Source organism: Odocoileus virginianus, chromosome 6 (assembly GCF_023699985.2).
Source record: "Odocoileus virginianus isolate 20LAN1187 ecotype Illinois chromosome 6, Ovbor_1.2, whole genome shotgun sequence".
NCBI lineage: Eukaryota > Metazoa > Chordata > Mammalia > Artiodactyla > Cervidae > Odocoileus > Odocoileus virginianus.
In genome coordinates this window covers 27,038,123-27,052,703 of record NC_069679.1, presented here as the reverse complement: position 1 = coordinate 27,052,703, position 14,581 = coordinate 27,038,123, and the positions used below count along the sequence as shown (strand labels likewise).

Here is a 14,581-nt window from a genome sequence, read left to right as displayed (position 1 = left end):
TGCAAATCTTGTAAGTTTGATTAGGTCCCACTTGTTTATTTTTGTTTTTCTTTCTATTGCCTAAGAAAACATTGGTCTGAATTATGTCAGAGACTATTTTGCCTATACTCATTTCTAGGAGTTTTATGATATGTCTGATGTTTAGATCTTTAAGCCATTTTGAGTTTATTTTTGTGCACGTTGTAAATCAGCTTCATTGATTTACATGCATTTGTCCACCTTTCCCACCACCACTTCCTGAAGAGACTTTTTTGCATTTTATATTCTTACCTCTTTTGTCAAAGATTAATTGACTATAGGTGTGTGGGTTTATTTGTGTGCTCTCTGTTCTGTCCCATCATCCATGTGGCTGTTTTTGTACCAAACCAGTGTTTTGATTACTGTAGCTTTGTAGTATTGTCTGAAATATGGGAGAGTTCCCTCAGGATTGCGTTGGCAATTCTGGGTCTTTTATGGTGCCATGGGGGGCTTCCCAGGTGACTCAGTGGTAAAGAATCTGCCTGCCATGCAGGAGACACAGGTTCAATCCCTGGGTCAGGAAGATCCCCTGGAGAAAGAAATGGCAACCCACTCTAGTATTCTTGCCTGGGAAATCCCGTGGGCAGGGGAACCTGGTGGGCTCCGTGGGGTCACAAAAGAGTCGGACACAACTTTGCAACTAAACAACAACAAATAAATTTTGGGATTATTTGTTCTAGTTCTATGAAAAATCTCATGAGTCATAATTTGATATGGATTGTATTAAACCTAGATTGCTTTGGGTAATATGGCCGTTTTAGCAATGCTAATTCTTCCAAGAGCATGATACTATCTTTCCATTTCTTTGAATCCTTTTTAATTTCTTATATTAAAGTTTTATAGTTCTCAACATATAATTCTTTCACCTGTTTAGTCAGGTTTATTCCTAGGTGTGTGTGTGTGTGTGTGTATATATATATATGCATACTTCCTTTCTGATATTTCATTGTTAGTGTAAAGAAATGCAGTCAATTTCTGAATGCTAATCTTTTATCCTGCTAATTTGCTGAATTCATTTATTATGGCAGTAGTTTTTGTGTGGAGTCCTTAGGACTTTCTATATATAATATCATGTCATCTGCATATAGTGACAATTTTACCTCTTCCAACTTGGATGTGTTTTATTTCTTTTTCTTGTCTGGTTGCTGTAGCTGGGACTGCCAATACTATGTTGAACAGACATGAAAGTGGGCATTCTTGTCTTGTTCCAGATTTTGTTGGAAAGGTTCTTAGCTTGTTATCATTGAATATCATATTGGTTGTAAGTTTATAAAAAATGGGTTTTATTATGTTGAGGTGTAGTCCCCTCTTTACCCACTTTGGTGAGAGTTTTTATCATGAATTGATGTTGAATTTGCAAAAAACAATTTGTCAAATGCTTTTTCTGCATATATTGAGATGATCATGTGGTTTTTGACTTTTATTAATGTGATGTGTTACATTGATTGATTTGTGTATGTTGAACCATTCTTGTGAACTTGGGATGAGTCCTACTTGGTCATGGTGTATGACCATTTTTTATGTGTTGTTGGATTCAATTTGCTAGTATTTTGTTGAGAATTTTTACATCTATGTTCATCAAAGACCTTGGCCTGTAATTTTCTTTTTTGGTGATATCCTTGTCTGGTCTTACTATCAGGGTGTTATGGCTTCATAGAATATCTTTGTGAGTGTTGTCTAGTCTTCAGTCTTTTGGAAGAGCTTGAGAAGAATCAATGTAAATTCTTCTTTGTTTATTTGGTAGAACTCGCTTGTGAAGCTATCTGGTCTTGGACTTTTGTAGTGAGTTTATTTTAGAATCTATTTGGTCTATTTAAATTATCTGTTTCTTCTTGATTGGGTTTTGGTGGGCTGTATGTTTCTATAAAGTTGTCCATTTCTTCTAGGTTATCAAATTTGTTGGCGTATAATTGTTCATAGTATTCTCTTATGTCTTTTGTATTTCTTTGGTATTGGTTGAGATTTCTCCTTTTTCATTTCTTATTTTATTTGGGTTCTCTCTCCTTCTTGGTAAGTTTGGCCAGAGACTTGTCGATTTTGTTTACCCTTTTTGATTTATTGACTTTTTGTTCTTTTTTTAATATCTATTTTATTTTTTCCTCCCCATTGTTTATTATTTCCTCCTTCTGCTGACTTTAGGTTTTGTTTGTTCTTCTTTGTCTGTTTCTTTTAAAGTGTTAAGTTGTTTATTTGAGATTTTTCTTGTTTTTTGAAGAAAGCCTATATTGCTATGAACTTTAAGAACTGCTTTTGCAGTGTCCTGTTGATTTTGTATAGCTGTGTTTTGTCATTTGTCTCAAGGTATTTTTTAATTTCCTTTTTGATTTCTTTGTTGACACCTTGTTTTCTTAGTAGCATGTTGTTTAGTCTCCATGTAATTGTTTTTTTCTCATTTTCCCGTGGTTGATTTCTAGTTCATGTTGTTGTGGTCAGAGAAGATGCTTGAAATCATTTCTGTACTCTTAAATTATTTGTGGTTAGTTCTGTGCCTTAGTATGTGGTCAGTCCTAAAGAATGTTCCATGTGCACATGAAAAGAATATGTAGTGTGTTTTGGGGCAGATATAATGTCCTAAAAATATGTTTAGTCTAACTTCTACTGTATCACTTAGAATCTCTTTGCTTTATTGATTTTCTGTCTAGAAGATCTGTCCATTGATGTGAGTGGGGTGTTAAAGTCTACTATTATTGTATTTTTATCAGTTTCTCCCTTTGTGTCTGTTAGTATTTGTTTTATATATTTGGGTGCTCCTATGTTAGGTGCATATATGTTAATAAGTGTAAAATCCTCTTCTTGTATTGATCTTTTTATCATTATATAGTCTTTCTTTATCTTTCTTTATAGTCTTTGCTTTAAAGTGTATTTTGTCTGATATTAGTATTGTAACTCCTGCTTTCTTGTTATTTCTGTTTGCATGAAATTTCTTTTTCCATCCTGTCACTTTAAATCTGTGTGTTCTTTATCCTAAGGTGGGTCTCTTGTAGGCAGCGTTTGTAGGCCCTTGTTTTTTATTTAGTCTACCATTCCATGTCTTTTGATTGGAACATTCAGTTCATTGGCGTTTAAGGTAATTTTTGATGCATATGTATTTATTCTCATTTTTAAACCTTGTTTTCCTGTTGATTTTTTGTTTCTTCTTTGTTCCTTTTTTTTTCTTTTTGTGGTTTGATTTCCTTTTATGCTTCTGTTCTCTTTAGCTTTTGTGAATCTATCTTATATTTTTGATTTGTGGTTGTCCTGTTTTTCAAGTATATTAACTCTTTCCTATATCTGCTTGCTTTAGATTGATAGTCATATAGGCTCAAACACGTTCTAAAAAGAAAATCTGTTTTCTCTTTCTCTGCTCCCCCACATTTTATGATGTTGATCCCCTTTTTTACATCTTCATGTTTATCTTTTTGCTATTACTTGTGTTTATCATTGCTTCTACAAATAGTTTTTTTTTTTTTCTCTTTTTGACCTGAATACTGGCTAATTTAAGTGATTTACTTTCCAATTGTGATTTCCTCCTTCCTATATCTTTTTGCTTCTTTTCTAGTTAGAGAAGACCTTCCAATATTTCTTTCAGGACAGGTTTAGTATTGCTGTATTCTTTTAGTTTTTGCTTATCTGGGAGATTATTTATTTATCCTCCTATTCTAAATTATAATCATGCTGAGTAGAGTAGTCTAGGTTGCAGATTTATCCCTTTCAAAACTTTGAATATATTTTTCCACTTTCTGGCCTGCAGTGTTTCTGTAGAGAAATCAGCTGATAGCCTTATGGGGGTTCCCTTGTAATTAACTTTTTTTCTCTCTTGCTACCTTTAGAATTCTCTGTCTTTAATTTTTGCCATTGTTAATATAATATGTTTTAGTGTAGGTCTGTTTGGGTTTGTCTTGTTTGGGATCTCTGTGCTTTCTGTATCTGGACATCTGTTTCCTTCTTTAGGTCTGGGAAGTTTTCAGCCATGATTTCTTCAAATACATTTTCAATCCCCCTTTCTCTTTCTTCTCCTTCTGAATTCCTATTATGTGCAGACTAGCCCCCTTTATGTTATCCCATAGGTCTCTTATAGTGCTTTCAGTTTTTTTTCATTTGGCTTTCTGTCTGCTGTTTTGATTGAGTGATTTCTGTTATTCTATCTTCCAGATCACTTATTTGATCTTCTGCATTATTCATTCTGCTGTTCAGTGCCTTTAGCTCAGCTTTGTCTCAGAAAATTAATTATCTAATTTTTCTTGTCATCTCCTTGTAGCTTCTAGGTCCTTTTTACAGCAATCATCATTTCTTAATTCCTTAAGAAATTTGAAGATAGCTCTTCTTAATTCCTTCAGTATTTTCATTATTTCTTTTTTGAACCCAGTGTCTACTAGACTGAAGAAGTCTGTTTTATTGTGTGTTCCTACAGGGGAATTCTCCTGGTCTTTAAAAACTTATTGAACAGAGACATACTAATATGTCTTTTGTTACCCGAACATTATTGACCAGAGATGTTTCGGTGTTCACATAACAAATCACTGGCCACAGGCATTAGTTTCTGGAGAAATTATCTGGTCAGTAATGTATTAACTGAGAGTGGTTCCTCTGCTTCTTCAGTGTGCTTATATTTCTCTTACTCCATGAGTTTAGGAGAAACAGTTATTTTCTGTAGTCTTGGAGGGCTATTTATATGAGGGAGCAACCCTGCATAACTTGTGTGGGTTTAATATATTTTTGGTGTGAGGACTGTTTTTGGTTTGGATGCTTGCCTTCCCTTTCCTTGGCATGTGTTGGCTGTTATCCCCTTGACAGGGAGTGTAGATGCAGATGCGGGCCCTCCTCATGGAAGCATGTTTGATTCCAGTAGACTTCCTTTCCCTTTTTTCTCCTTTCCTTCCTTTCCCTTTCTTCCACCCTCCTTCCAGAGCAGCATGGAAGGTGGAGAGGAATAGTTCCAGGTTATGGCATAGACTAGATATCAGCGTGCTTTCAGCACATCCCAACCCCAAGGAATTTAAATTCCACTCATAGCTGAGAAAATAGAGTTGTAAAAGGCTTTACCTAGCAAATTCCAGATTCTTGGTCCAACAGGCCATTCCAGTTTCTTGCTCCACTCTCTTAGTAGGTAGATTAGTTACAAGGGTGATGTCATCTGAACAAGCAGTCTTGGTAATAATATGTCAATGCTTTAGTTAAGGGAAAGACAGAAATGAAATGAAAACTTAGATTTCACACTCAAGGAAGACATAGAGTTTTAAAATGGAAGTGAAGTCTAGCCTGACTTAGTTTTTCAGTAACTCAAAGAAGATTAAAATTTAAAGTTATCTTGTAATAACCTTTCATGAAGTATTAAGGGCCATAAAAAAAAGCTGGGCGCTGAAGACTTGATGGTTTTGAACTGTGGTGTTGGAGAAGATTCTTGAGAATCCCTTGGACTGTAAGGAGATCAAACCAGTCCACCCTAAAGGAAATCAGTCCTGGATATTCATTGAAAGTGCTGAAGCTGAAGCTCCAATACTTTGGCCACCTGATGTGAAGAACTGACTCACTGGAAAAAACCCTGATCCTGGGAAAGATTGAAGGCAGGAGGAGAAAGGGATGAGAGAGGATGAGATGGTTGGATGGCATCACCAACTCTGTGGACATGAGTTTGAGCAAGCTCTTGGAGTTGGTGATGGACAGGGAAGCCTGGCGTGCTGCAGTCAATGGAGTCGCAAAGAGTCAGACACAACTGACTGACTAAACTGAGCTTAGTAAAAATACTAAGTCACTATGCTGTACACATGAAACTAACATTTTAAATCAGCTATACTTCAATAAAAATAAATAAATAGGCTAAAATTGTTTTGGGGAAAGACCCTAATGTTGGGAAAGATTGAGGGCAGGAGAAGAAGGGGGCAACAGAGGATGAGATAGTTGGATGGCATCATTGATACAATGGACCTGAATTTGAGCAGACTGTTGGAGATCATGAAGGACTGGGAAGCCTGACATGCTGTAGTCCATGAGGCCGCAAAGAGTTGGACATGACTTAGAAACTGAACAACAAAATTTTTAAGTGGATATTTGTCCAGAGATATTTATCTCAGCTTTATTTATTTGAAGTATAGTTAATTTACAATGTTGTGTTACTTTCTAGTGTACAGCAAAGTGATTCCAATATATATTTATATGTGTGTGTGTACATGTTCAGTTGCATCTGACTCTTTGCGACCCCATGGTCTGCAGCCCTCCAGGCTTCTCTGTCCAAGGAAATTTCCAGGCAAGAATACTGAAGTGGGTTGCCATTTCCTTCTCTAGGGGATCTTCTCAACCAAAGGATCAAACCTGCATCTCCTGCATTGGCAGGAGGATTCTTTACCACTGAACCACCTGGGAAGACCTTGTGTGTGTGTGTGTGTGCGCGCGCGCACACACGTGCATGCACATGTGCACATGCAAATTCTTTTTAAGATTCTTTTCCATTATATGTTTTTATACGCCACTGACTATAGTTATCTGTGGTGTACCATAGCACCTGTTGTTTATGTATTTATATATAGCAATATATGTCTGTTAATCCCAAGCTCCTGATTTACCCTCCCCCACACCCTTTCCCTTTTAGTAACTGTAAGTTTGTTTTCTATCAACATTATTTATAATAGCAAGTACATACTCACCTCAGAATAGTATGCAGCCATTAAAAATTTTTTTCTTCCAATTTTTAATGGCATGAGGAATAACTAATTGTGAAAAGTCTAGATGCAAAGTTGTTTACATGCTTTGATCTCAATTTTATAATGAAAAAATAATACTTGCAGAAAATGATGGGATGGAAATATATCGATATGTTAAGAATTAATCATTATCCTATATTAATGTTCTGTGAAAGCTGCTTAGCTTGTCATAAACACAGTTTTTTTCTTCTATAAGCTAGGGATAAAAATACCTCCTCCAGCAACAATGAGGGTGAAGTAATAAAGCCTATGTGTAGATTGCCTTATAAACTGTACGACGTAATTTCATCCATTGTTTGGTGGTATCTGCAAGCAGTGGTGATGGTAGAACTCATTGCTAGGAAATAATTATATATTCTGTACCATTTTAATAAGAGTTTTATGATAATAAATGTTTGATTCTTCTCCCATTTCCATTTCTTGGTATTAAGCATGGAGATAGACAAAGGAAATTGCTTTAAAAGCATCATTTCCAGATTCAGAACAAATCAGAGTTGAAAGACAAACTTTTTCTTTTCAGTCCCTCTCCTAGTGAAGTGGTGGATCAGGTATTATCAATAAAAAATACACTGTTTAAAACCCTCCAACCCATTAAAAATCGTTATGCATTTTAATTCACAGACCTGGATTTAAAAATCAGGAAATAAAACTGTTTCTCTGCTGAACTCAAAAGCTGTACTTCATATATGGTTTAAAACCTTAGTAATACTGAAAGGAACAATTTTTGGAGTTAAATGCACTTTTGAAAAATGTCCCAGACACAGCAATGAATTGAGCCTCAAAACTCTCTGCACAGATGCCAATGTATGCACAAATATTTTGAAATCTTGTTTAGCATGACACAGGCCATTTCTCTAGAATTTGGCTTGAAAATGAAAATGTAATGCTCATGGGACTTCCTTGGTGGTCCAGTGGCTAAAACTGTGAGCTCCCAATTCAGGGGACCCAGGTTCAATCCCTGATCAGAGAACTAGATCCCATATGCTGCAACTCAGACCTGGTGTAGCCAAATAAACAAGTAAGTAATATCAATAATAATGTTCATAAAACACCCAAAATATATGTGCCTTGTTGCTTTTTGGAGTGCTTACTCAATAATTAAATACCAACTAAAAAGTCTTAGATTTGTGTATTTGTTATGATTCACAGAACCCATTCCTACAAATGCGCCTGTTGGAGACTGCTAGCCTCTCAAGTCTAATTTAAGACAGGTAGTGCTCTCATAGGACCAATAAGAAATCCTAGGTTCTAATCAACTATTTAATCTATTTGAGCCTTTGTTTTCTCATCTGTAAAATGGGGGGAGAGGCGTAAAAATAGTACCTACCCCATAAGGAACTTATGATGAAATAAGGTTACATTCATGTAAAGACTTTAGTACATAACAAGTTCTTATACATTAGATGTTATTACTAAAATGATGAATGCCTTTTCCACTATTCCAAGCCCAAGTGTTTCAGACAAAACCCAGACAGAATGCATGGGTGAATACTCAGGGGAGATGGAGTTTGTGGCTTGAATTTTGGATATCTGTCATTGAATAATGTGCCTTTTTTAGTTTATTTGCTTATTTTTTAGTTATTCTTAAGCCCACCTTTGAGAAGATGGTGCTTGGGGATGTTGAAGGACTTTTTATTGTCTTGAAGATGTTTTTCTTCCCCGTGTCACAAATGACATTTTTTTCTATGAAGTCAAAGAAAAATTGTCAAACCTCAGCAATGGAAGAAGAAAGACACTGTCTACCTATATCCTTGCATGGAGGCTACTCCTTGACATAGGCTGAGCAGGGTGCCAGGAGCCAGTTGGACAAGGCTGAACCATGGCCCTCAGCAGACAGGGACAAAGTGATGTCAGGTCTCCTGCCTGTCTTCCCCACCACCCCTTCTATCAGCTGCTTGGAGTCCAAATGTCTGTCTTGTTTTTCGTCGATGACTTGGCTGGAGATTCCTAGAGCAGTTACCGCTAGAGCTGGCAGCTGGCAGCCCTCTTTGAGAACACAGGAAAAGGAGAGCGAGTGTGTAAGTGGACCTGTGCAGCTCAAACCCATGTTATTCAAGGGTTGACTGTACTTCATAAATGCTGGGTGCTATTATCTGATTTTTTTCACATTTATTCTAAATTTAAGGGATGTATTTAAATGATGTATCTATTCTGGTGCTCCACAAGTTCATGGAAATGTTGAAACTTTGAATGATGTTAAAAAAATTGATCAATGAAATATTTCAAGTACAGCCTGATGAGAGTGCTAAACAATTTCAGTTTTGTTTACAAAGAACACATGAGTCTAAAGGGTGACTTAATTCCTTATTCTTAGAAAAATGGCAGGATGGTGTTGGATGTTTGGTAGTTCCCTTCTTTCCCTCTATTCCTGGGGATAAAATCACAGGTTCTGGACCTCAATTTGATCCGTCAAGACATTTTAGAAACGAAATGATTTAGGACCAAGTGGACTTCGAGCTGTAGAAATGGAGAGCTGGAAAATGTTGTACAGGTTTCTGCCCTTAAGCCTCCTCCCAGGGGGAAGGGTCTCTCCCTTGCAGGGCAGGGACACAGCTCTGTTACCTCAAGCAGGGGTTCTCTTTCACTGTCCCCATCCCTGGTCCCCGTTCACTATCCCAGCAAGTGTCCTCTGAAGGTGTTGTGTTTCTACTTGTTGCTTGATAATGAGTAAAAAGTGTTCCAAGACCTCCCCCCTTTATGTTCTCCTTGGTTGCAAAGGAAGGAGGGAGTGGTCCCCACCACACACCCCCATCCCCACCCCCACCATTCCATATATGATAAACACACCTAAATGTGTTCCTCCATCATGGAAAGGAAATCTTGGTGGGGAGGAAGGGAGGGGCTCTGTGTGGCTGCCACCACCACCGAGTGACGTGACATGCTGGTGGGGGTGGGGAGGAACCATGCTGGGACACAACCATTTCCCACAGAAAGCGCACTTTCCCCATCATTCTACCTCTGGCTCCCTTGCTCCACCCCAGCCATGTCACTCTAGCATGGGATCCCCAACCTCCAATATCTAATGCCTGAGGATCCGAGGTGCAGCTAATGTACTAATCATAGAAATGAAGTGTACGATAAATGTAATGCACTTGAATCATCCGGAAACCATCCCCTCTCCCCACCACCTTCCATGGAAAAACTGTCTTCCACGAAATTGCTTCCTGGTGCCAAAAAGGTTGGAGACTGCTGCTGTAGCACACCAATTTGTCTCCTCAGTCCCTGAAGGAGACCCCTCAATGGCATCTGCCAAGGCTGCTGTATACTGGTTAAACTGCATGCGGGCACCTGGGCAACAGGGTATGTGAGGGTAAAATACAGCTTAGAGTTCTGCTCACTAAGCTGTGAGCCATGGTGCAGGGCTGGGTCTGCCTAAAGGAAGGGGCATCTTTTTCCAATTTGCACAGAGAGCTAGGACTGTGCCTGGTGATACCTAATCCGAGTCCTCCTCTTATCAGCCTCTGGGTTGCTACTGAATTCTTTAGAGATTGTCTTCCATGGGTACCACCTCCAGGATCCTAAGGGAGCTATAAAATGCTCAAGAGAGGATGTGGGGCCACATTGATTGCCAGGGACCAGGAAGGAGGCGGTTTCTTATTTCATTTGCTGCATTGAGTGCCCTCTGTGGGCAGGTGTGGTGCTGGGCGCTGGGAATGTATTAATATTAATACATCTGGCCATAGACATGGGCCTGCCTTCAAGACCCACGAACAGAAAAGTGCAGCATCCATAGTGATGGCTACAGGCACAGGGTGCCCAGGGCCCACAGAGCAGGTGACCCCAACATGCTTGAGGGACAGGAATACTTCCCTAAAGGAGGTGGACCTGAGCAGGGTCTTCCAGGATGCATAGGAGCCGACTGGGTCCTCTTCTCTGGGGTAGTAGCTATTGTGCCAATGGAACCATGACCAGTAATTGCTATGCCGAGCTAAGGTCCACTTTGAGAAGTCCAGCAAGTCTGCAGCACATCTGCCTCATTCACTAGGCTCCTTACACTGGAGAGAAAGTAGGTCTGCAGATTTTAAACTTTGAAAATTCATTATTTGCAAAAGAGTACAATGCCAATCATTCTGTTTTTCCTTGGGGGTTATATTCTGGGTTTTTAAATGATTATGTTCCAAGTTAGTGGCCCCAGCAAGCTTTTTAGCCCCCTACTGTGTCACACCATGCTAAGTTTGTTTCTTTTTTTTCCCCCCTCTCTCAGATACTTACTGGAGCAAGACTTCCCAGGCATGAGGATTGGGCCAGAGCCCACCACCGACTCCTTCATCGCTGTGATGTATGGGGAAACCGAGGGCAACACCCCAGGGAACGCTTTAGTCGTGGACCCCAAAAAGCCCTTTCGAAAGCTTGGTCGCTTTGGAAATGCCTTCCTCAATCGGTAAGGACCAGCAGACTGCCATCTTTGGACCAGTTATTTAAAGCTGTTCTTTAAATCCTTGTCAGTTATGTGTAAAAGTTCAAAACCAGAAAAACAGAATATGTGTGTTCTGAAAGAGAGAAGTTATAAGAAAATACGCTCATCATGTTCAAATATTGGGGAGATTCTCTTAGGAAGTGATCATTTATACCTACCCTGGGTGGCTTCAGAAGGCAGAGCTAAGGCCCAGGATTGGACATTACAGGGCCGCACAGTATAAGGAACAAATTTCTAATAATCTGAACCTCACGGGAAAGGATCAGGTTGCCTTGAGGGGTAGTGAGCTGCCTGTGCTGGCCGCATTACATGGTGGCCGGATGGTTAACTCTCAGGCATTGTGTGCCAGGACCTCACACAAAGAACTAAGCCCAGAGGGCCACTGACGTTCTCCCGACACCTGGATTTAATCCTGGTTATTCCAGGACCAGTCACCCCACCTCGCTGGGTGTCCCTTTGGCTTCTCAGTCCCGTGCTTTGAGCTGCATCCTCGTTCGTTAGAGCCACGCAGGGGAAACAGAGGCAGAACAGCCCAACATTACGTTTGCTGCATGGTCATTATTTCACAGAGGTGAGGTCGTAGGATAGCTGAGGCTCTGTCTGGATTGCAGCAGTGTTGTATTTGTACTGCCTTTCTCCAGAGTTCCCAAGACGCAGTGAGGTCCAGGACCGAGGACAAGCCAGTGGGTTCTCCTGGACACAGCTCTGCACTTTTAGGGACCACCTGCTCCTACCTCCCCCTCCTTCTTCCTTTTTGTCACTCCGAGCCTGTTTTTTTAAAACCCGTTTCTCTTTCTTCTTTCTTGAGTTCCCCTCACTCCCCCGTTTCCCTCTTTTGTGAGTCTCTTTAGTTGCAGGGAGTGGGCTATGGGAGGTTCAGAACCAGAGAGTGGTCTTCCAGACGCCTTTAGGGAGACATGGAACTAGAGATGACAGATGAAAGACTTGAAACTACACTTCTGCTTTTTAGATTTAAAAAAAAAAAGCGGAAAAGATCCTCCCAGCTGACAGCTGTTCTCCCCGAAGCTGAGAGTTGCGCCTGATTGCACAACTCCAGGGAGTGCCATTCACAAGGACCATGGAGTGAATGATGTGCCAGAGCGCTGTGTGATGGCTGTGCCAAGTGTGACCCAGGCAACCTCCACAAGTGCCCTCTGTGAAAAACCCAACTCTCTAGGGATCGGTACTCTCCCCTAGGAGCTAATTTATGCTCCCAGAGCAAATCAAAGAAGGCGTCCAAGTGGCAGCAAGAGAACTTGGCAGCAGATTAAATAGAAATACACAGATGATGTAGATGGAGTCACAGAGAAATTCCATCTTGTTGCTGACGGTGACTGACAGAACACTCTCCAGATTATTTTTTCCACCTTAAGAGTTTCTCCTCTAGAAGAAGCACGCTTCTCAACTCCAGAGCAACCTTGCTTGGCACCACCCTGTCTCCTTGTAGGAAAAGTAGGGGTTGAGCCGTGGAGGGAGAACCCCAGGGGTCTCTCAGGAAGAGTGAACCACAGCTGCGGGGGAGTGGGACAAGAAGCTCCCCCAGCAGGGCCTCCCAGGGGCCATGGTCTCGGCGCAGGCAACAGCCAGGTTTCCTGTCCCAGAACTGGCCCTGGAAGATTCCAGAGGCCCTGGCAAGTGCAGAGCACAGGATCCTTCTCCGTGAAAGTCTACCTGGAATCCTTTGGTTCCATTACTACTATCCTTAGCCTTACTCTCTTTTTGCCTGACAAAGACTTAAGAAAGAAATAAGCTGCCACCTTTTTCAAATTCCCATTTTATAAAGTCTCTATTCACAAGGGAAAAACAAGGGAGAATGGCTGTTGGCTTTATTTTGGCAGATGATTTACTTCCCTAACATATTTATTTTTTCTCAAATCACAAGTGTACAACAGATGAGTATGAAAAAGAAGCTTTCGGGAAAGATTCTGAATGGCAAGATTCTTTATCTCAGAATTTAAAACTTGCTGAAAATAATCCACCCATCAAGTATTAATTGAATTCAGAATACACAGAAAAAGAATAGCGAATAATTATATGGCATTTACTATCTGTCTAATCTTTACTGGTGAATTAGCTCTAAATTCTCACAAAAATCCTGTGACATAGCTGCGGCTGTTTTCCCCAGTGTAAAGAGAAGAAATTGAGACGTAGAGGCCCATGTAGCTTCCACGGGGCACTCGACTGATAAGTGGCAGCTCTGGGACTGGGACCCGGGCCGTCTGGCCGAGGCCTGCTAGTGACTGCTCAGCAGCCAGACGGGAGGATGTTGATCTGAGAATCCCTGTCTTCTCTCCTCTGTCTAACATTCAAGGCTGTCCTTCATATAGCCCACCAACAATGGTAAGGATTATAATAACAACTTCCCAAATGTGTTGTTCAGTCACTAGGTTGTGTCCGACTCTTTGTGAGCCCTGGACTGCAGCACACCAGGCTTTCCTGTCCTTCACTATCTCTCAGAGTTTGCGCAGACTCATGTCCATTAAGTCGGTGATGCCATCCAACCATCTCATCCTCTGTTGCCTCCTTCTCCTCCTACCTTCAATCTTTCCCAGCACTGCGGTCTTTTCCAATCAGTTGGGTCTTTGCATCAGGTGGCCAAAGTATTGGAGCTTCAACATCAGTCCTTCCAATGAATATTCAGGAACCCAAATCATTGATTAATAATTTCACATACACCTTCTTTTCATGGCTAATAAAATGGATGATACTAGGGCCATTTTACAGATGAGAACACTGAGAGTAAAGTAAAATGACTTGCTCAAGAAAAGGCAGAGACAGGGCTAGAATTCAGGTTCCCTCTTCCCTTTTATCTACCACCCTGCGCCTCACAAAACACCAGCAAAGACACGTTTCTGTCCTTCTAGCCACCTGGTGGCTATGTGTACATGAGGCTCACATGTCAGGGATGTGTGTGTATGCCCAGCCACTCAGTTGTGTCCAACTCTGGACTGTAACCCACCAGGCACTTATGTTATTGGGATTGTCCCAGCAAGAATATTGGAGTGGGTTGCCATTTCCTCCTCCAGGGGATCTTCCTGAACCAGGAATTGAACCCGAGTCTCTTGTATCTCTTGCATTGGCAGGCAGATTTTTTATCACTGAGTTACCTGAGAAACCTGTCGTGGATGTACCCCCTGGAAATTAATAGTGTATTTAAGAATAAATAGCCTGATTAAGTTGTATGTATACATGACAGTGCTGCTATTTTACCTAGTACTGGCATAAAGAAGAGAGTCACTTAGTATGGTGTGCTCAGATTGTATACATAATTATAGCGTCCCTTTGGGAACAGCAGCAGGTGTGGCTCTAAAGGCAGGCAAACTTATTTTTACTTAGCATACTTTATGGGAACTAGGTAAAAAACGAGACTTCACAGGAAATAGATTTGGTTGTCTGCTATGAAGAACTTTCACCCCCTACCTCATTGAGCAACCACTGATTCCTCCACCTCCACAGGATAGGTCTCATT

At 40.5% G+C, this 14,581-nt stretch overlaps 1 protein-coding gene across 1 annotated transcript in view; it reads left to right on the top strand.

Moving 5' to 3' along the window:
- The window catches only part of EHD4 (EH domain containing 4), an 85,539-nt gene that overhangs the window by 11,376 nt on the left and 59,582 nt on the right, over positions 1 to 14,581 (top strand). The window contains exon 2 of the mRNA XM_020906810.2: positions 10,900 to 11,076. Within this exon, the coding sequence (XP_020762469.1) occupies positions 10,900 to 11,076 (177 nt within the window). The remainder of the gene's footprint in view (positions 1 to 10,899; positions 11,077 to 14,581) is intronic.